General features: G+C 36.4%; 3 protein-coding genes across 6 annotated transcripts; 2 read left to right on the forward strand and 1 right to left on the reverse strand.

Annotated features, from left to right (window-relative positions):
- Nucleotides 1–182: 182 nt before the first annotated feature.
- On the forward strand, nucleotides 183–1,865 carry LOC118432910 (testis-specific serine/threonine-protein kinase 6-like). The gene is made up of 4 exons (XM_022089792.2): nucleotides 183–350; nucleotides 416–691; nucleotides 838–1,200; nucleotides 1,273–1,865. The coding sequence occupies exons 1-4, from the start codon at nucleotides 249–251 to the stop codon at nucleotides 1,756–1,758; spliced, it is 1,227 nt and encodes a 408-aa protein (XP_021945484.1). The 5' UTR covers nucleotides 183–248; the 3' UTR covers nucleotides 1,759–1,865.
- Nucleotides 1,866–4,188: 2,323 nt separating this feature from the next.
- LOC110863220 (bumetanide-sensitive sodium-(potassium)-chloride cotransporter) lies at nucleotides 4,189–19,705 on the forward strand. 4 transcript variants are annotated; one of them, XM_035853425.1, is made up of 42 exons: nucleotides 4,189–4,436; nucleotides 5,051–5,166; nucleotides 5,292–5,489; nucleotides 5,558–5,905; nucleotides 5,979–6,120; nucleotides 6,190–6,273; nucleotides 6,347–6,488; nucleotides 6,558–6,686; nucleotides 6,773–6,799; nucleotides 6,904–6,933; nucleotides 7,013–7,071; nucleotides 7,684–7,788; nucleotides 7,914–7,980; nucleotides 8,068–8,115; nucleotides 8,180–8,261; nucleotides 8,345–8,373; nucleotides 8,451–8,479; nucleotides 8,565–8,588; nucleotides 8,665–8,706; nucleotides 8,786–8,815; nucleotides 9,847–9,978; nucleotides 10,039–10,093; nucleotides 10,349–10,392; nucleotides 10,451–10,624; nucleotides 11,329–11,341; nucleotides 11,411–11,478; nucleotides 11,727–11,795; nucleotides 11,880–11,909; nucleotides 12,011–12,047; nucleotides 12,839–12,930; nucleotides 13,025–13,144; nucleotides 13,367–13,484; nucleotides 14,599–14,647; nucleotides 14,736–14,810; nucleotides 14,926–15,050; nucleotides 15,183–15,327; nucleotides 15,403–15,627; nucleotides 15,707–15,752; nucleotides 15,823–15,928; nucleotides 16,226–16,269; nucleotides 16,332–16,417; nucleotides 18,848–19,705. In XM_035853425.1, the coding sequence occupies exons 4-42, from the start codon at nucleotides 5,676–5,678 to the stop codon at nucleotides 18,963–18,965; spliced, it is 3,270 nt and encodes a 1,089-aa protein (XP_035709318.1). In that variant the 5' UTR covers nucleotides 4,189–4,436; nucleotides 5,051–5,166; nucleotides 5,292–5,489; nucleotides 5,558–5,675; the 3' UTR covers nucleotides 18,966–19,705. The 4 variants fall into 4 exon arrangements, with proteins under 4 accessions (XP_035709318.1, XP_035709315.1, XP_021968167.1 ...); XM_035853422.1 differs by having other exon boundaries at nucleotides 4,189–5,166; XM_022112475.2 differs by having other exon boundaries at nucleotides 5,051–5,489.
- LOC110863218 lies at nucleotides 16,487–18,869 on the reverse strand. Its single transcript, XM_022112473.2, has 6 exons — nucleotides 18,731–18,869; nucleotides 18,420–18,632; nucleotides 18,122–18,354; nucleotides 17,721–18,047; nucleotides 17,287–17,645; nucleotides 16,487–17,216 (listed from the first exon to the last, which is right to left on the reverse strand). Exons 2-6 carry the CDS (start codon nucleotides 18,623–18,625, stop codon nucleotides 16,530–16,532), a joined length of 1,812 nt encoding a protein of 603 aa, XP_021968165.1. The 5' UTR covers nucleotides 18,626–18,632; nucleotides 18,731–18,869; the 3' UTR covers nucleotides 16,487–16,529.
- Nucleotides 19,706–20,518: the final 813 nt, after the last annotated feature.

A 20,518-nucleotide genomic window follows, 5' to 3' on the forward strand; every position in this document is an offset into this window, starting at 1 on the left:
TTTGTTTCTGTAAAGTCAGTTTGTCCTGTACAATGTTGGCTAAACGCCCACTTACGTTATTTCGTGTGGTTATAGATTATTGTTGTTGGTTACAAACTATATTCAGACTAACATGGCATCAAAAATTATTTTTAAATGTTTTTAAAATCTTTCTGTAATTTTAAACGAATAATGTAACGAAATGTAATCTATTCATGCCACCTCAACCTTCAATCAACGTCATCAAGGAGCACAATAAGTAATTAATAATGTCAGGGCCACCCTTGGGTAGAGTAACTTCGGAGGAAGTAATCCTGGGCAAACGGGGATATACACTGGATAAATTGTTAGGAGAGGGTTCATATGCAAAAGTTTGTGACAGTAAAAAAATATCATTTTTTATCGCCTCTCCAGCTTTTTCTTGGCTTTGACACAGGTTTATCTGTCGGAATTCAAGGACAGCAAATCAGGAAGAACTCAAAAGCTTGCATGCAAACTTATCAATGGCGCTGCAGCTCCGAAGGACTTTCTCAAAAAGTTTTTCCCCAGAGAAGTGGAAATTATGAGTCGGGTGAACCATCCTTATCTGATCCGAGTGCACAGCATTCTCCAAAGAAAAAACAAGTACTTTCTCTTTATGCAATTCTGCGAGAATGGAGACCTGTTGGACTTTATCAGGACCAACGGCGCCATTGACGAGAAGCAAAGTCGGGTACATTGTATATTTATATGTGACGCCTTTTTCGTTGTTTATGTTTTTGAGATGCACAAACCCCTTTATTTCAATGCAAATTAAACCAATAACTTATTAAGTCCCATTTGACTCAAGTCTCACGGTGACTATATTTTCTGCTATAGCAGTGGTTCTCTCAACTCATTAGGGGGCTCAAATACCTTCACGACAGAGACATTGTTCATCGAGACCTTAAGTGCGAAAATGTGCTCCTCACCTCGTCCTACAACATTAAACTGTCTGATTTTGGATTCGCGAGGTATTACCATCAAGAGAAAGATCCAAAGTCAGAAACATTTTGCGGATCGGTCTCCTACGCGGCGCCTGAAATTATTCGAGGTGTCCCATATGACCCAAGACTTTCAGATATTTGGTCGGTAGCCGTCATTCTCTTCATCATGCTTAATAAGGGGATGCCATTTGATGATGGGAGTTTGAGAAAGCTGTACGAGAATCAAATGACAAGGTCATGGAAATTTAGAGCTAAGGTGACTTATACACATTGTGTGGTGGGAGTGAGCAGGATTATAAAATATGAATAAACCCAAATAATCCGATAGGTGAAGGACAAACTCACGCTGGAGGTCAAATCGTTCATGTACAAACTTTTAGAACCGGTTGCCGAGAAGAGGATGCCTCTAGAAAAGATGTACGAGGACGCCTGGTTTTGCATGGAGTCTGACCCAATGCCCAGCTCCAGAATTTCTCAGGTCGATGCGGCCACAACGACCGGGGCTGCGATGAGGGGAAGTGTTTTCCTGAACGCACCCGCCCACCATAATTACACGCAAGAAGAGGGGGTGACCATCATGGACGCCGACACTGAAGCAATAACTTTCTCTAGGCAAGTTTTTCCACTCCCAGGCACGTCTGCTGAGACGGAGAAGAGGCAGAGTGGTGGTGGCCCCGTTGAAAAGTCAGATAAGCCCAGTCGAAGAAGTAAACCACCAGCGGATGACGATGCGGAAATTCCTTTGACAGGAGTTTGGAGCAAAGCAGGGCGTCTAAGTCGGGACGAAGATGAGGAGAAGAGAAAAAGTAAATGAAGAAAATAAAAGTCAGGCACACACAGTAACAAAAATAGCTACCATATTTTTATTGTCCGTTAAAACAGAAAATTAAAATCATGATGACAGTAGTTGATGTCTTGCTAATAAACTTATACCAAAAATACATCCTAAATATTTACTTCATTTGCTCCCGTTGTAATTAATTGTTATTTGTTGTCACTTTGTGAATTGAATAACGCAGTTTCTGCCCGAGAAATCAAGCATTTTCGCGGACTTGCAGCGCTTATAATTCGTTAAATTTCACACTTGCGTTGATTAACATTTCAACCCATTTATAGTCTAGTAGCTAATTCAACAACTTCATTATGTATTGATGACTGCCAAGTAATTTATAATTTAATGCGACGATTAAATTCTGAGCATAATTTTCATTTTAATTTGATTATTGGCAAGTCGAAAGTAGTCAATGGGGAATTAAGATTTCGGAGTAGGGGGTCCAACATTAATTCATCGCAAGACTTTATAAAATTTTCATTCATCCAAAGCGTGATATATTTCTGGTTGTAAACGCGTAACCCAAACCCAAAAATGCGTACTTCAGAAGGCCGCTTATGATTTAGCATGTAAAAATATACAACCATCGTAAATATTTCAATTACTTTAGAATTTTGCCGGACATATCCACGAACAAAATTTATCACCAGATCTAATTGTTCGTATTACATCATGGTATCTTGTGTGTGACTACTCTATTTATCTGACTGCTGCTATTGAGCAGTAAATGAGTGGTGCATTCGCAGAGTGGAATGTGAAAAGTGGTAAAAACATTTCATTATCACTTATTTATTATGTACGTTCTGAGGGTCTTTATTAATAGAATAGAAACACCTTTGACGGTCATGCATACCGTAAAATTGTAAAATTTCTCTTATGAAATTCATTCCTCAATTCAAACCAAATACAGAACTGCATCCAAATCACAGTTGCATTATTCTCAAATACTTCTAACAATTGTAATATTGTAATATTGTAAGCCTGATAATTTATAATTGTAATCGTAATCTATATCAGGATCCAACCAAGAATTGACTAAAAATAAAAATGGAGTCACATGCTCAATATATACATGCGTTAGGTTTAGCGAATGTAAATTAGGATCCTGCATGTGTTATAATTCAGGGATAAAGTGGTTAGGACCGTGTGGTTGATCAAGATTCAATCCAGTTCTCTCTTGTTCCCATTTGCACGATCCGAACAGAATTCGAAAGTAATGCAAACAGTCCCAGTGTGTCATGGTCTCACAACCCTCAGCCTGATTCGCAAGTCAAATACATACATTATATAATTTCAGATGTGCTTCACTAATTAGCAGAGACATATAATTCATGCGTGTGCATTGATATTGAATTTGTCACAGGATCTCATTCCATATTCATGAACTCCATAAACCAAGTCACTCACCATGTCCAACGTCATCTTGACGAATTGTACCCGAGAAAAATCGGTGCATAGTACGGTCAGAGAAAACTAAGCAGAAAAAATGAATCAGAGATTATCATGAGGAGCTTGGCTCACAACCGTTAGAAATAAGTGAGCATTTTAACATATTTCGCAAATTCGATGCATGTAGGTGCATAACCCTTTTTCTGGGATGGTTGATGTCACACAGTAGTCAGTGTGACACTCGATACGGTGCAGAATTCAAATTAGTCGATAAACAGAATAATTAATTCCAGTGATGATGCAGTCGTAGACTTGCACCGCGGCATAATAGTTTCCCAATTATTTTGTCGTACTGGAGAATCTGACATTCTTTTTTTTCAATTCGGCTGAAAACTGGACCACTATTTTCTCATTGTATGATTAAGAAGTAGATACATAAATATATTATTTAATAACTTGTTTATGACGTTTCATTCAAAATAATATCACTCGAAACTTTCACCCAAAAAATTTGTATGTAGTAAAATAAAAATAACTTCTCAGTTTTTAATTTCCTTGTTATAGTCAGTTGTACAAAATGCTCTACAAATACTCTGCATGCTCATCCTAATTAGTGTCACCGTGTGAATACCAATACTCCAATTCATTCATCTCATCGTACATACATAATACGTCAAATGTACATGTCCTCCCGTTCAAACGATGGGCCGCATAACCACATAACCATCATTTTCAGCAAATGCCACACTACCTGAAATTTTGCCACCTTCTTTACTATCCCATCACGACGGTATGGGTTGACAAACCAGCAGACACCGACGGAACATGAATACATATCTAGTACCACAGACAGAGCGACCATGCAGATTCAAATGATATATGTACGTGTATTATGTGTACCTTAGTTGGTTAGACCGTGCCACTCAATAAATGGGGGGCATGACACGGACCCAATTATTATTATTATTCGTTCTTCTTTATGGACTGTTTAAATGCTCAGGTAAATTTGTCATTGCCGTTTAGTTCTAAATTAGACGTGCTTCATTTAGTCGGAACAATAGCCGAGTGCTCTTCTTCATTCTCTTAAATTCAAATCAGCAATTGAAGCACAGGTTAAAAAATTCTTTTGTTATTCAAATTACTGCAGAAGAAGACAAAGAACATGCAAAATCGGAGCTTAAAATCTTCACCCGAGTGAATCCATCCATTCAACGAGCATGACTTCAAGTGATTGATAGTGCTAATATAACTCATTCTCCATAAATTTGGTGGTAATTGACACTCAAACCTTAACACTCAATGTAATAAATGTGTTATCAGAATGCACACGAATCATTAAACCCATACTTTAGCCAACCCCTGTCTACACTGAATACCAAGAAAGTATATAGTACCTTGAGATTCCTAATGACAAATTAAGAGTGAATTTTGTAAACCTTAATGACATGCAAAACTTGTAATGCAAAAAAATACAACGAGAAGAATATCAACAATAGGAATTTTAATTTGAGTCAAATGTCTAAAACTGCACATATTCATTAACTGATGTCACCTCCAAAAGCGTGACAAGATTTTGAAACACGTGCATCTCATTTTTATTAGTACAACAAAATATTTTTCAGCAGTAACAAAACAAAAGTACTTTTTACTAATTAATGCTTCCACTTAATCCTTCCGTCACTTATTGTCACTCTCGTCGTGTCACTTGCAGAACAGTTTGGAAGTTTGTTAAGTAGGTAGTTAGTTAGTAATGACCTGCTGAAAATATGCCGAAACCATTTCCGTTGGCATAATTATTGAACAGCATCTCAAATTTCTAATGTTTCATCCTCGTTTGTCACTTTCCTCACAGCTCTATAAAGTATTTATTATTCTTTTTTTATAGGTTTTTAAAAATTTGTCAAAGGTTAGTGATATTTTATATCCATTGCTCCCCGTTGATGTGATAACAAATCATCCACAACACTATTTGGCAGCATACGCTAAGCAGACTATAAATCAGTGAGTCGGAACGGATAATAGATTTTAGCATAGTAAAAGCTCAAATAGGGGTCCAACTTTTTACCATCAATTAGCCCATTTAAGTCTCTGTATAACAATACTTATTAGTCTCTCATTTCGACAAGATTTACTTGAAGTAGTGTCAATCCGAGCTGTTCGGATTACAAATCCTTCAAAATTCCGTGGTTCAACAAGGGAAGCTTCACGTTTCCCAACACACCTCCACCTCCTCCTCCCTCCCAAACCAACGCCAGATCGTCACCCATTGTTCATGCAAATAGTGGCATAGGTCACGAAGAAAGTTCACAACATCCTCTGTCCAGGTAACCTAAACCGATTGTATCTTAATTTGCCCCTGACACTCGTGCTCACAAATATAATCATTGCCCAGGCCTATTGCGACTGCGACATCGCAAATTTCATCCTCTGTGATAACCTCTGTGGACAATCCATTGTACATCGAAAATCTAAATTCATCCCCAATATACGAGAGTAATAATAGCGACGACATGTCAGAGCCCCATGCAGGCGACGAGCCTTCGCGATTCAGAGTGAATCGAATTCAGTCTTCCCAGTTGCAAAACACCCCGTCCGTTGTGGGCACCTTTATTAGTACTTCAATTCCTGAGGACCTGCCGATAACCATAAATGTGGGTGGATCAGTTCCGATGGCGAACAACAGTGATGGGAACAACGAGGGGGGTGATGGCTATCCGAATCAGCACATGCGACCCAGAAGGTAAATAATCCTCAATGGCTTCCGTACTTCTAAAAAATTAATTCATGCTATGCAATTGCTATTAAAATCTTAGGTCGTCATTGGCTCAAGGGCTTGGAGGTGGAAGGAAAAAGAGTGTCACGCTACCAAAGGACTTTGATTACTTGGCAGAAAACGATGGAACTGTTTATGGGAAAAACTTTGCCTACTACACGAGAGAAGCCCTTCCACACTTTGTACGATTACGATATGAATATGATACCATGTTACCAATTTGTAATCATTTTGCCAAAATTCACAACTAGGAAAACTATAAAAATATCTTGGGTGGGGGGAACATGAGCAGACCCACTTTGGAGGAGCTTCGTAGTGAAGCCATGTATACAAAGGTGAAAGAAATTCCAGAAGAATATGAGCAAATAATTGAGGCTTAATAGTAATTGCATATTTCGAAAATATTAGAAAACTGAGATAATTCCTGAAGCTGTGAGCCAAAGTGTCAAATTTGGTTGGATTGAGGGAGTGCTTGTGCGTTGTTTGCTAAATATTTGGGGGGTCATGCTCTTCCTTCGACTTTCTTGGGTAGTGGCGCAAGCAGGAATAGGTGCATATAATAATTCGTGAAAAAGTATAATTAGGATTTGAAATTTTCTTGAAAATTTATCATTTTCAGGCTTGGCGATTGTAATAATATGTCTTTCTGCAACGGTAACGACGCTCACGGCACTATCCATGTCGGCCATTAGTACCAACGGACAGATCAGTGGAGGTGGTATCTATTATATGATTTCGAGATCCTTAGGTCAGTATCTGGACAAATCTTCATGAAAACATGTGAAATAAATTTTCCCTCATGGCTTTCATTTTGTTTTTATTTGATTTCTGCAGGCCCTGAATTTGGTGGTGCTGTTGGAGGTAATTTATAAATTTATGTACACGTATACCTACAAATTTACAATCGTTAATCTATGATCCATCATATTTTAATCATAATTGTTAACAATTTTTTTGCACAATAGCCATTTTCAGTTTTGCGAATGCTACTGCAGGTAATTTCTGATAAAACGTACTTATATTCATAAGAAACAGATTTAATTAAACAACATAATATGTATAATTAAAATGTAGTGGCGATGCACACCGTGGGTTTTGCGGAATCTTTGAACGACCTTTTAAAAACTCTGCAGGTTCGTACACATATAAAGTGAAGAGTTTTAGTTTCCGTTGCAAGCCGAATTGAACCAGATTTTACCAGAGTAAATGGGCTGAGTAAACCTGGAATAAAAATGACGCATGCAGAATTGCTTTGTGACGAAGGTCGCGTTTGCAAAACCAGTTACTATATTCAGAGGTGAAAAAGTGTAAAAAATAATTTTCAAGTCAAAAATCATTAGCACTTTTGTTCCTTGCATGGGTTTCTACACAACAGTCGTCGGCAGTTGCGGTTGAACGATCAGAATTGTACACATTCCACGCTTGGTTGTAAAGAGGAGACGAAATAATAGACAGCAGTTAAAATTTCGCATTTGAAGTATTTTACTGTAATGCTGCGAGAATTTTCTGGATTTAGGAATTATTTTTATTAAGTATGACTTGACGAAATATTTCGCTCTGTACGAGTTGAGTTAATTGGTTTGATTTATTATTATATTACTGAAATGAAATCCCTCTGTCATAATCCATCTCAATCAAATGGAATGAATCGACTATTAATGAATGCGTGGCTTGCGTGACCCTTCACACGATTATGAATCGTCATGAGTTTTAAGAATTGTCCAGATAAATGTGATTACTCGCAGGTGAAAATAGTGGACAACGCCCAGAATGACATTCGTATCGTTGGCACTATTGCTCTGATTGTGATGCAGTCCATTATCATAATCGGAACTGAATGGGAGTCAAAGGTACTTTGACTATTTTGATTTCCACATCTACATAATCACACTGATAGAATTATTGCTGCAATGCAAAACGTACTGTAGCCACCTGAACATATTTCTTTTTAATCATACCATACCCACTTTTTTAGGCCCAAGTCGTACTCTTAATAATCCTGCTAGTGGCCATTGCTGACTTTCTCATCGGAGCATTTATAGGTATTCCATTTATTATTTTGTCTGAAAAAGTCCATTTGTGCGTATAGACATTTGCATGTATAAATGGGTACGAATGAATTTGAAAAGGTCCGTTGGACGATGATGAGTTCACACGTGGATATGTGGGATTTAATGGTATGGTTATGAGTAAAAACACAATTATCCACCGCAAATTTCACTCATATCTCTTGTGATTTAGCTACCGTGTTTGCGACAAATTTTGTGCCGAACTACCGTGAAACTGAAGGGACCAAGCACGGGTTCTTTACTATTTTCGCTATGTATGTACATATGTAAATGCATGTATGCGTTTTATCTATTTATCCGTTTCTTCATGCATTGATTTAATGATTTCTATGTGTAGCTTCTTTCCTGCTGCCACCGGAATAACAGGTACATAAGTCTCACAAGTCATTGCAATGCATGCGAGTAATTTATACATTCAGTTGATAACTGTTTCTATTGCGTAGCTGGTGCCAATATTTCTGGAGACCTTAAGGTGAGAGATGCATTACTTTTACTCACAATCAGTTTTATATTCTGCTAGTAAACAAGATTAATAAAACTCGAATTATTTTTTTTAGAATCCTGGTCAGGCGATACCCATCGTATGAAATTTATATTCCTATTTCATTATGTTTTAAAATATTTGACAGTACGTCTAAAATATTGTTTCACTCAAAGGGAACCTTGTTGGCAATTCTAACAACGACGACGTCCTATATTGTAAGCCATTCATTAACAATGAGTAAAGCTTTTTACATTGTTATCCGCTATAAATAAAATATCAATTTAATATATGTAGGTGTTCGCACTGTTGGCTGGCGCTACCACGGTATGACACACCAATCCTAAGATTTCACACTACAATCGAAACTGACAAGGAAACTTTAAGGACAAGTACTGTCACATCTCAATTTCCTTTCGGATGGTCTTAATTGATAGATAATTTAGTGTAACCAAAACCTTGTCATAGAACATTTGGTGCAAAATCACGTTTTTCCGAAATATTTGGCAAAATCTGTACCAAAACGTGCAATTTTTCCAATGCTTTTAACATATATGATCCTTTGAAGTATGATCTCAATATATAGATCTATATATAGGACGTCCTATATATAGATCTATATACATACCATAGTGGAGGGACCCTGCGGGGTCCCTCCCGCAGATGAAATTTTTTCCAGTTTTCCAAAAAGCTTAAAACCTTGAACGAAATGTGGAAAAGTTATTTTGTTGAACATGCTAAAGCTGGCGATATAAATTTCCAAAATTTTGTGCAGCTTCCAAAAATAAATATATCCAACAATTTGGAAAAATACGTAAAATACACTAGCATTGGTCAGTATATCTTTTTTCATGAAAAATTGTGAGTTTCAATTTTAGGAAATTTTCGCCCATTTTGTTGCAATAGAGTAAAATTATTTTTTGAATTTTTTTTGCAATGCTTACATAAAAGAAGTTTAATATTTAAATTTAGGTAAAATTTCAAAAAACGACGAAATTCAAATTTAGAAAATTTTGTAGATTTTCGCAATTTGAAATAAACTGGCCAATGTTTGCATGCTTTTTTGCATATTGGTGATCAGCATGAAATTGCGGACAGATATACAATTTATAAGCTTCATTTCATTACATATTCCACAGACTATTATATATGTTAAAAGCATTGGAAAAATTGCACGTATTGCCAAATATTTCGGAAAAACGTGATTTTGCACCAAATGTTCTATGACAAGGTTTTGGTTACACTAAATTATCTATCAATTAAGACCATCCGAAAGGAAATTGAGATGTGACAGTACTTAGAGTTCCCTTGTGAGACTATGTATTGCAAAATGTGCGATATGAATCTCATTATGTTAGATCCGTGATGCAACCGGACCTGTGTTTGACGATCTAAATGCCACCTCCGTAATACGAGAAAACTGGGAATTTGCAAATAATTGCACTGGAGGTGTTACAAAATGTGTCTGGGGAAGTCACAATAGTTTTCAGGTGAAAATAATAGAGGTAGAAAAGTGAGGTATTTCTAACAAAAACTAATCTTTCGAACAGATTATGGAACTTATGAGTATTTTTGGTCCAGTCATCTATGCAGGGTGTTTTGCTGGTAGGTATTAATACATATTGTGCACCCTTTACTGCGTTGTGTTTCATAGTGGGTGGAGAACTGCAGTTTTACAAAAGTTGGGAGTGTAATGTACCAATTTTTACCCAACTTTGACGCACATTTCTGATTTGGGTCAAGTTTTTGGCCATGTGAATAAGTTTTCAAAGCTTCATCGGATCTCAGTTCTATTCCTTCCGTTCTTCCTATAAATATTCTTTCAGGACATTGTAATTATGTGTGCTTGTTTATTTACAGCAACCTTGAGTAGTGCGTTAGCCTGCTTGGTGTCAGCCCCTAAGGTATGCATTTCATATATTAGCTTGTTACAAGAATTGAAAATACTTGATCCGTGTTTAGATATTCCAAGCCTTAGCTAAAGACGAGCTCTATCCAGGAATTAAGATATTTGCAAAAGGCTTTCGTAGAAATAATGATCCATTTTTTGCATACGGAGCGGCATTCGTTATTGCTCTGGCATTCATTCTAATTGCGGAACTAAATGCCATTGCTCCTTTGATAAGCAACTTTTATGTAAGAAAATAACAATGTTCAAATATCTACGACTAAGGAGGGAGCTTCCGAGGTTGAAAATCTTAATGCCCTTTGGATATGTGGTAGTGCCCCATGAGTGTGTACTAAAACCCTGAAGTGGTTTGACTCCATGACCACATTTGCGCCCGCTACACCCACTCAAAGGTGCCCAAAATACGCTTTCACTCCAGTTTTCACTCACTCAAATCCACGTCAAAAATCCAATTTTATTCGGATTTTGAAATTTCTTTCACCATTATACTCCCAGATAGTTGCTCTCTTATATCCAACATCAAACTCAACTTTTTTGATGATTATTTCGCAGGCATAATTTGCGTTGTTGATTACTACAACAATGCTCATTCAGAATTTTTAACTTTAAAAATACCAAAAATTTCAAAAAACTTGAGTTTGATGTTGGATATAAGAAAGCAACTATCTAGGAGTATAATGGTGAAAGAAATTTCAAAATCCGAGTAAAACTGGATTTTTGGCGTGGATTTGAGTGAGTGAAAGCTGGAGTGAAAGCGTTTTTTGGGCCCTTTGAGTGGGTGTGGCGGGCGTAAATGTGGCCAAGGAGTCAAACCACTTCAGGGTTTGCATGGGGCACTGCTTCATATCCAAAGGGCATCAAGATCTGTTATTATCAACATAGAAAGCTCCCTTCCTAAATACTATAACTAATTTCATGCTCTTTTTTAAAGATGGCCGCATACGGTAAGTTTTTAATATTTGTTTAATATTCGGTAATTTTGTATTATTTTGTATTAACCAATTTTCGCATAGCTATGGTCAATTTTTGCACTTTCCACGCATCCCTCGTGAAACCACTGGGCTGGCGACCAGATTTTAAGGTAGGTCACGTTTAATACATACGCACAACAACGGTATACTTTTTTGTGCCATTTATTGTACTACGACAATGTGTTTGGTATGAATAACTGCTAAATATGTTAATATCCGTGTCAATGATATTGACGACACTACTGATCTTGCCAAACTAATTAGCTCTTGTTCAACTTGCTAACCATACATTGTGCACCAACATCTGTTGTCTCTGATCAATCGCCTCATCAATAATTAAGTATCCTTCTTTTGTTAGTATTACAGCGTTTACTCCAGTTTTGTGGGATTTGTATTATGCATCGCAATTATGTTTTTGATGTCATACGTAAGTTTATTGATAAGAATTCCATATGTGCATACAAATACGTACGACATACTCACCCAGTCACCCATAATATTATCATTACAGATCACCGCACTAGTCACTTTCGGGATATTGGTAACGATATACTCATTTATGTATTTTTGATCCCAATTCATTTAATTGGTATTTATGAAAGTATCAAGCACATAAATATTTATATATTTTTACTCACATAGGCTTGTCTCTTTTTTGGACTGGTTTACATTAAGCCAGGTAATTAGATTAATATTGATAATCTTGGTTTTATTTCTTCATATGGACAGCACGCATGGCATTTTAATCTATGTCCACATCTTGCTTATTCACTAACAACTTTTTTACTGGTCAACAACACTCTCACTCTAAAAATTTGTCTCAACGTGTAAGTACGTCACTAATCCTAAGAAAAGTCTCAAATTCCTCTCTCATACATACACATGGGGAATGGCTAACTTTCACTCCTTAATAATTATGGCTATATATGTACTATTCCATTTAATGAAATTCGTATGAACAAAAATAGATATTTATAAACAATTCACATAAAATATGGATAACTGCAGAAGGCATTCTACATCACGAATATTCGACTTTCGGTTTTCTTGATTAGGACGAAAGTCAAGTGAATCAATGAACATTAAAGACTGGGCTTTTATCTGGATTGGTTTCTTTAAATTAAATGCTTGACATGCACTTTCAGACAATGTCGAAACTTACTTTCTCCTTGATAAATGCTTAGATACGAACTCAGCCCTCACACAGGCCAACACATTTCCATTCCATTTAATTTATTAAACCACATTTAATATCGCATGTACACAGCTTTGCCAATCGTTCGTTATTGCTACATACTTAATATGTAGTTCCATTTCCATACGTTTTCATCATAATTATTGAGAGTTATGTACATATGGAGTTAAGTATGTTGAGACGGAAGGAGGGAGGAAATATCGAAATAATTAAATCAAGTTTATAATAATTTGATGAAATTGATTGATTGTCTCTTGTTCAATAATTTTATTTAGAGGTAAATTGGGGTTCCACTGCGCAAGCACAAAATTTTAAATCGGCCATAAATTCAGTTCAATCGTTGAACACAACCCTAGACCATGTGAAGGTACATGCATAATGCGTAATACGTATAAAAATACGAAGCTAAAAAACAAACAAGTCAATTTAAATTACATCCAACTTTATTTTGTGTTCATTAGAATTATCGGCCCCACATCTTGGTCTTGAGCGGTCGACCTTCCAATAGGCCGACCCTCATTGACTTCTCATACCTCATCACCAAAAACATTTCTATGCTTATTTCTGGACACATTATCCAGGTGATTTTACATTAATGTCAAATGAAGAGTAAATGAATAGTTGTAATTATCGTTACTTAATAATTGTCGACAACTTGCAATTTGTCCAATTACGTTACAATTGCACTACTAATGTAGAAATTCTAATATAAATGGATTAAAAGATTATTTTTTGGTGTTGTACAATATTTTGGAGAGAGAAGGATATATGAAATTTAGTGTAAATTATTGTATATGTTTTAGGAACGCCAACCCTACAAAGTTCGAGAATACTTGCAGGAGAAGGCACTAACCTGGCTGACGAAGCATAAAGTGAAAGCATTTTACAATTTAGTTGATGATGTGGATTTTGAAGAGGGAGGTAAGATTTACGCTACAATCGGTTAACACCGTCTTATTGCGTAATTAGCTACATTTATATTAAGGTATTCTATGTACGTATGTAAGTCCAAAGAACAAAGAAAGTGGCGATAATGAATGAGCACACTTATTAAATTTTAAGTTGCGCGCATAAAATTTGCTATGTTTCAGTTCGATTTTTATGGCTTTGATACAGTTGTACATACATCCGTTGATTTGCTAAAGTTGTCGCAGCGTGAAAGTAAATATGTAAGGAAAAATCGCAAAATTCCTCTCTCGCACAAATGGAGATGGCTAGCTTTCACTTCTTAATAATTATGGAAAGTCCATATTGTGGCACTAAGGAGGGGAGCTTCCGAGGTTGACAATAACAGATCTTGATGCCCTTTGGAAACGTGGTGGTGTCCCATGAGTGTACTAAAACCCTGAAGTGGTTTGATGCTATGGCCACATTTGCGCCCGCCACGCCCACTCACAGGTGCCCAAAATACGCTTTCACTCCAGCTTTCACTCACTCAAATCCACGCCAAAAATCCAATTTTACTCTTATTTTGAAATTTCTTTCACCATTATACCCCCAGATAGTTGCTTTCTTATATCCAACATCAAACTCAATTTTTTGAAATTCTTAGTATTTTTAAAATTTAAAATTATGAATGAGCATTGTTGTAGTAATCAACAACACAAATTATTCCTGCGAAATAATCATTAAAAAGTTAAGTTTGAAGTTGGATATAAGAAAACAACTATCTGGGAGTATAATGGTGAAAGAAATTTCGAAATAAGAGTAAAATTGGATTTTTGGCGTGGATTTGAGTGAGTGAAAGCTGGAGTGAAAGCTTTTTTTGGGTGTGGCGGGCACAAATGTGGCCATGGAGTCAAACCACTTCAGGGTTATAGTACACTCATCGGACACTACCACGTATTCAAAAGGCATTAAGATCTGTTATTATTAACATAGAAAGCTCCCCTCCTAAGAACCGAGCACACCGGGACAACAAATTAAGTTGAATTGAGCAACTATTGAATTAAATGATTCCAACAGACTTCGATATTATATTGCTACCGAAGTCCAATGTTATGTGGATACATATATTTTTCATTTTGATCAACAGCACGTTGTCTGATGCAAGCCAGTGGAGTAGGAAAGCTAAAACCGAATATGTATGCACAAATAGTACTACATATTTATGCAGTATGAATATCAATGTACGAATATACATAAGTAAATATAATGTATGTGTATAAATAGTGTTCTCATGGGCTATAAGTCAGACTGGCTTTCTTGCGATGTCGAAGACTTCAAGGCATATTTCCGAGTGATTCAGTAAGTGCCCGGATAAACCGGTGTACTATTATATTCGAATGAGCACATGCAAGTTGGGTGATTCCTAAACTTTTTAGCAAAAATCTGAGGTGAAAGTGATTTTTGTCAATTACAGCGACGCTCTGGACAACCATCTTGGGTTTATAATTGCCAGATTGCGTGAGGGGTTCGACTACTCCAACATCATCGAAGAAGACAGCGAAGAAACCGTTTTGAGTTTGACCAGAACCGATTCGCAAAGTGAGCTACCCAACTCACCAAATTATATCTGTATTAGTTGTATAATTGTGCATAACACGGAACATGATGGATTTATTGTTCCCATTTTCCTTTGCTCATCTGCTAAATAAATAAACAAACCTTGTTAAACAGGTGGAATGGACTCTGACAGCTCCAGGTCAGCCACGGGCATCCCGAAAATCACTTACACCAACGAGTCCTTCTCGGTAGAACCAGAAGTTGTGGTAGAGAGCAAGAAGAGCAAAAAGAAAATGAAGGAGATAGGAGCAGATTTAAAGTGATCAAAAAATAGATCAGATTTATTCTTAAATATTGCAAAATTTAAATTTTAAATTAAACTATGCTATTTTAGGGGAATTGGGGGTACACCATTGCCAAAAGCGGTTGTGAACAATCTCACACAGTTCCAGAGGAAACAGAGGAAAGGAACAATTGACATCTGGTGGTTGTATGACGACGGGGGGTTGACCATGTTGATCCCATACATTATCAGTACCAGAAGCATTTTCCAAGGTTGCAAGTTGCGTGTATTTACAATTGCAAACAAACAGAATGATTTGGAGGTTGAGGAGGCTGGGTAAATTTCTAATTTATTAATTTATTTTCTTTATTAAGTTTCGGATCTTTAGCTAAAATCATCGTAATACTGTTTTTAGGCTAGCAAGTTTACTAGCAAAATTTCGTATAGAGTATTCTGACCTGGTATAGTACAAGTTTTATTATGTTTATGCTTTTACAAATACACACGAGTAGTTGACGATATTTTGCTCAGGTTGTGATTACTGATGTGATGACAAAAGCTAAGGATACTACGCGAGAATTCTTCGATGGACTATTGAAGGAGTACAGAAAAAATAGCGAGGATATCATGGACGATGGTAAGAGCTTGCTTTTTTGAAAAATGGAAACCCTCCCAATGCAAGTAACTGTAAAAATTAGATGGATTTATACATATTTCCATGTAATACACCATATCATGCACTCGTCAGGGTATCACAGATTTGTATCAGTGTCATCTTGTTGCTATTTTTTCAAATGCTTTCCCAGCCCTAAAAGTTTATCCGCATAAATCTTCATACCATACCTAAACGAATAAATAAAAGAAAGCAGCCCAGAATATATATGCGTCACACAGAAAAGTGAATGTCTAATTTTTGGTGAAATTGTCATTACAGAAATGAAACTGGATAACTCTGAATTGAAGGCAATGAGAGAGAAGGTAGAATTTGGGATAATCATGTAGCTGTGTTTATGGGAAATTTCATGCATCTTTTGTATTAGACCAATCGGCACCTGAGACTAAGGGAACTTCTTCAGGATCACTCGAGACAGGCCAATTTGATCGTTATGACGTTGCCAATTCCCAGGTAAAAACAATTAAATTCATTTATTTACACTTAAATATCTCGTTGACAAAGACCTGACAAACAATTCAATTGAAACTGGTTTACAAATTGGTATTTATTATGAACATTACTACTAGACGGACGTCTTGGGTCCTAAGTACACATCAACTAAAAACTTCTTCTTCATAATTCCATGAACAATTCCCCATGACTTTTTATCTACATAACTTGAATTTATCTTCTTATTTATGCAGAGAGGGTGAGACTGGGCAGAAAAATCGTCTGGATTTATACAATTTTTTAGTTTTAGAAGAGATGCTATTAAGGCACAAATGTGGAGATGACATTCCCATTTGTATCGCTCCTCCTCACCAACAAGTCCTACTGGAACAATCTTGTAATCAGGGTGGGTGGTGGGCTTGTTAGTTTTGTAAAAAAGTATAGGGTCTGCATAAGAGTTATTCGATTTATGCACCCCACTTTTCAGTGCTTGTCCAGCATAAATGATGTATGGATCGGAAGCAAAGTATAATGCAGCGACCTTTTCTTTCTTCTCCTTTCTTCCTCTCGTCAACAATGCCCCGATACTTTCATCCTTTTCTGCATGTAGAAGAAATGGAATCCTCGCACCCTCCTCCAACTTAATTGCTGTTGCTGCTGATGGTGACAATTTATCGTGAATCTTCAACTCCAGACGGAAATGATTCATCTCCTCCACCAACTCCTTATACGCACCATTTGGAAGATTAATATCTAGGTTGAGACATATTATTTTGATTGTTGTATCCGGCCATAAAAGTAGTTGAAAGAGTGTGGTGGTCTAAAAGTGATGGGACAATTCATTATAACAGTGAGGGTTACATATTTCACAGCATTATTATTGCTTGTACCTGGCGTGCTGCGTAAACTTTCATCAGTTCGTCTTCGTCATCAAAGTATAGGCGACGATCCTCTAGCTCAACTAATTCTGCGGCTGGTTTTTTGGCTGCTTCACGCTCTTTAGAGTATGATTTCCACGGCGAATTGGATTTGCGTAGATTTTCCCCCATGATTGCCCGTGTTGCGTTTTGTGATTTTCCCTCATCATCCCCATATGTGTATGTAAAAGAGACAATGACATGGAGGATGACGTCGTTCTTCTTATTGGCCCCATCCGTAAACTGAGCCAAAACGTAACCAATTTGTTCTCCTTTATGGAGGTTACACTTTGGAGTCGGCTCCATAATGGTGGAAGCTGTTCGTACGCAATCTGCAAACATGTCATGTTTGACATTGATACATATTTCGTAATATATATATATATATATATATATAAATAACTCACTGGGGATCGCGGAACAAAGAAACCTACTCTTTGTAGTTGTAGTGATACGAACGAACAACCCATATTCCCTGTTTTGATTTGGTGGTGAAAACGCTACTCTCGTCGTTGACCCCGGAATCTCCAATCCGTTTGGCCCCGCTTGTCTTATTTTGGTCTCTGCAATCAATCTCTCTGCAGCAGTAAGAGGGGGATATTTCCCTGTAATAATTGGAGGGGTAAGAGGAGTGAGGTTGGAAGTGGTCGACTGTTGTGACCCCATTTCCTCATCCTGATCAACCTCTCTTGCCAATTTGCAGAAAAACTCTCGCATTTTATTATCTCCTTCATCTAAAAACAAGAACATACCATGTCATAAATAGTAGACTTCATAATACTATGAAATTCTAAGTAATTTTTCTTGCCTTCAGACTTATCCGACATCTTCTTATTGGTGTTCATAGCCTTACTAATTTGCCACCACACAATGTCTGTCTTATCCTCACGCAGATCAATCTTCCTATTCACATAACCTCGTTCGGGGAGACTGGTGGGTTGGCCTCTTAAATATCTCGTTGCTCCCTCCACCATTCGCCACTCATTTTTCGAAACCAGCTCTTCTTCATCGTCCTCATCATCCGAGTCCAGTTTGAGATATCTGTTGAAATTATCAAAATGAATGTTGAAATATTTAAGCATGATATTCATTAATTGAAAAATTACTTGAAAGTTGGCAATTCTTCCTCCTTTGCATCATCCTCGTCGTCGTCGTCATCAACCTTCTTCTTCTTTGGCGCTTTTGCTTTGCTACTTGTGGGAGTGGCTAATTTCCGTTTGGAGGAAGTGGATGGCGTTTCAGGAGTATTTGCTTTTGAGAAAGAGGGACGATTGACGAAATCGTCATCATCGTCGTTAGAGTGATCACTCATGGCTTACCTACATAATAATAAGATACACGATTAAATTAGAAAGTGTGTCACACACGTATTAAGAAATGTTAGTGAATTAATAATATTTGTATGATAAGTACTTACGTTAAAAAATATCTACACAAAAAACGACTAATGATCATGAAGCAGTCCGAGGTTGAATTGAACTGAGCGCTCGCTCCTGGTCTATGACTCGCTCACTCTTTTCTTTCTCTTTTTCAGAAAAAGTGGAATTTCTGCCCCATTGTACATGGCGTGGCTGGAATGCCTCACAAGAGATATGCCTCCATTCCTCCTCGTTAGAGGAAATCAGTCTTCCGTCCTCACTTACTATTCATAGAAACCATAACGAATAGAGCGAAAACCATTTATTTCATGCAATTTTCTATTCAAACCGACAGGTTTGGACCTAGAAGTTGTAAGATATGAAAAGTACGATGTTCACATGCAAACACTAATACAGTGAATGAATATGTAGTAATCGCTACAAGGTTAAGCAGTATTTGGGAAATATTTAATAATTTGAATAACAATAGAGTACAGAACTTTACGTAATTTCAGTTTCCTATTGATTATAATGCAAATACTCCATTGACTTTACAACGTCGTCTGAGGTAGTACGCTAATTATTTAAATAATTTAACAAGTTTATTGCTGTTCATTACAATGCTATTTAAATGCATCTTCTTAAATCATACTTGCTACCACATAAATAAGCATAATACTAGTTAGCATTACTCGGCACAATGTGTTGTGAAAGAAAAATATATACGAGTTAAATATTTTACTCTTATCTTAAAAATTAGAACTTTCGCGTGTCGTTTGATGAAGATCAAAAATTGAATTCAAGATGGCCAAATTTCAAATCCTAATGTTGCCAGCAGCGGGTGCGTGTTTATTAATCGTATGCAATAATTACTTTAATTTTTGGTATATAGGTAATTATAGTGCTTTCATGAAACTCCACAATTAATATATTGTGTGCATTAAATGCCTTAAATCCGTATGCATATCTTTTACCATATATTCCTGTACGTATATAGAAAAAAATAAAAATTAACGAATTGACACGTTTTAAATTGAAATTTAAAAATTTTTTGTTATGCAAATAAATTTCAGGTTGAATAAATGCTGCGATTATTTATTTCAGGGTTTTATTAATGACTTGATTTTACGCCAATTTTATAAATAACTAGTGTGCGTATATGAATATATACATATAACATATATGTGTATATGATTATCAGTACATTTATTTTCTGGTAAAACCTTCATAAAACCTTTTTCCTAATAGATCATGGAAATGTACATCTCCACATATTTTTCAATGTCGGTCACTTATGTACTTCGGCTCTTGAAATACAGAGAAATTTACTTTTATCGCAACTTGGGACCTTGCACAAATATAACGTTCATACTAATTTTAATAACATGCGCTGAAGGCTACTTTTATACAAATTACGGCTGGTCAATAAGTAGCTGGTTTGAATTTTCATCAAGATCACTCGGTCTGTAGTAACGTCAAAATACTTAATTAACGTCATTCGTAACGATTAAAAATTAAGCACGATCAAGGGTAAATGAGCATTTAAATTAAAATACAATTTTATGCTGTAAAAAAGGCTTTTGTATTTGACAAAAATGAATATTAAAAAAATAAATATTGCAAAAATATTACACCCACAGCAAAGTACGTTCCAAAATTAACACCAATTAATTAATATTTATTTGGTACTTGGAATTGACCTGGCACAGTCGTAAAATTAATACCCTGCTTAGCATTTTAAGACAATTAACTCGAATCTTCAAATGCTTGTGGCATAAAAAGTCAGGGCTTAGTTTTAATCAAGCATTCAAGTTAATGAAGGCTCCACCTCAACGAATCATTATTTA

The sequence above is a fragment of the Folsomia candida genome, unplaced genomic scaffold, assembly GCF_002217175.1.
Source record: "Folsomia candida strain VU population unplaced genomic scaffold, ASM221717v1 Fcan01_Sc001, whole genome shotgun sequence".
In the NCBI taxonomy this organism is placed as follows: domain Eukaryota; kingdom Metazoa; phylum Arthropoda; class Collembola; order Entomobryomorpha; family Isotomidae; genus Folsomia; species Folsomia candida.

What these genes read in the sequence shown, in the direction of transcription:
- LOC118432910 (XM_022089792.2), top strand. Translation starts at nt 249, where the DNA reads ATGTCAGGGCCACCCTTGGGTAGAGTAACTTCGGAGGAAGTAATCCTG. An exon ending in GAGAGGGTTCATATGCAAAA is followed by an intron (nt 351 to 415) that starts GTTTGTGACAGT and finishes GCTTTGACACAG; the next exon opens with GTTTATCTGTCGGAATTCAA. An exon ending in CATGGAAATTTAGAGCTAAG is followed by an intron (nt 1,201 to 1,272) that starts GTGACTTATACA and finishes ATAATCCGATAG; the next exon opens with GTGAAGGACAAACTCACGCT.
- LOC110863220 (XM_035853422.1), top strand. Translation starts at nt 5,676, where the DNA reads ATGTCAGAGCCCCATGCAGGCGACGAGCCTTCGCGATTCAGAGTGAAT. An exon ending in CAGCACATGCGACCCAGAAG is followed by an intron (nt 5,906 to 5,978) that starts GTAAATAATCCT and finishes TTAAAATCTTAG; the next exon opens with GTCGTCATTGGCTCAAGGGC. An exon ending in TTCTTTACTATTTTCGCTAT is followed by an intron (nt 8,262 to 8,344) that starts GTATGTACATAT and finishes TTCTATGTGTAG; the next exon opens with CTTCTTTCCTGCTGCCACCG.
- LOC110863218 (XM_022112473.2), bottom strand. Translation starts at nt 18,625, where the DNA reads ATGAGTGATCACTCTAACGACGATGATGACGATTTCGTCAATCGTCCC. An exon ending in TCTTTGTTCCGCGATCCCCA is followed by an intron (nt 17,646 to 17,720) that starts GTGAGTTATTTA and finishes ACATGTTTGCAG; the next exon opens with ATTGCGTACGAACAGCTTCC. An exon ending in AAGTTTACGCAGCACGCCAG is followed by an intron (nt 17,217 to 17,286) that starts GTACAAGCAATA and finishes CATCACTTTTAG; the next exon opens with ACCACCACACTCTTTCAACT.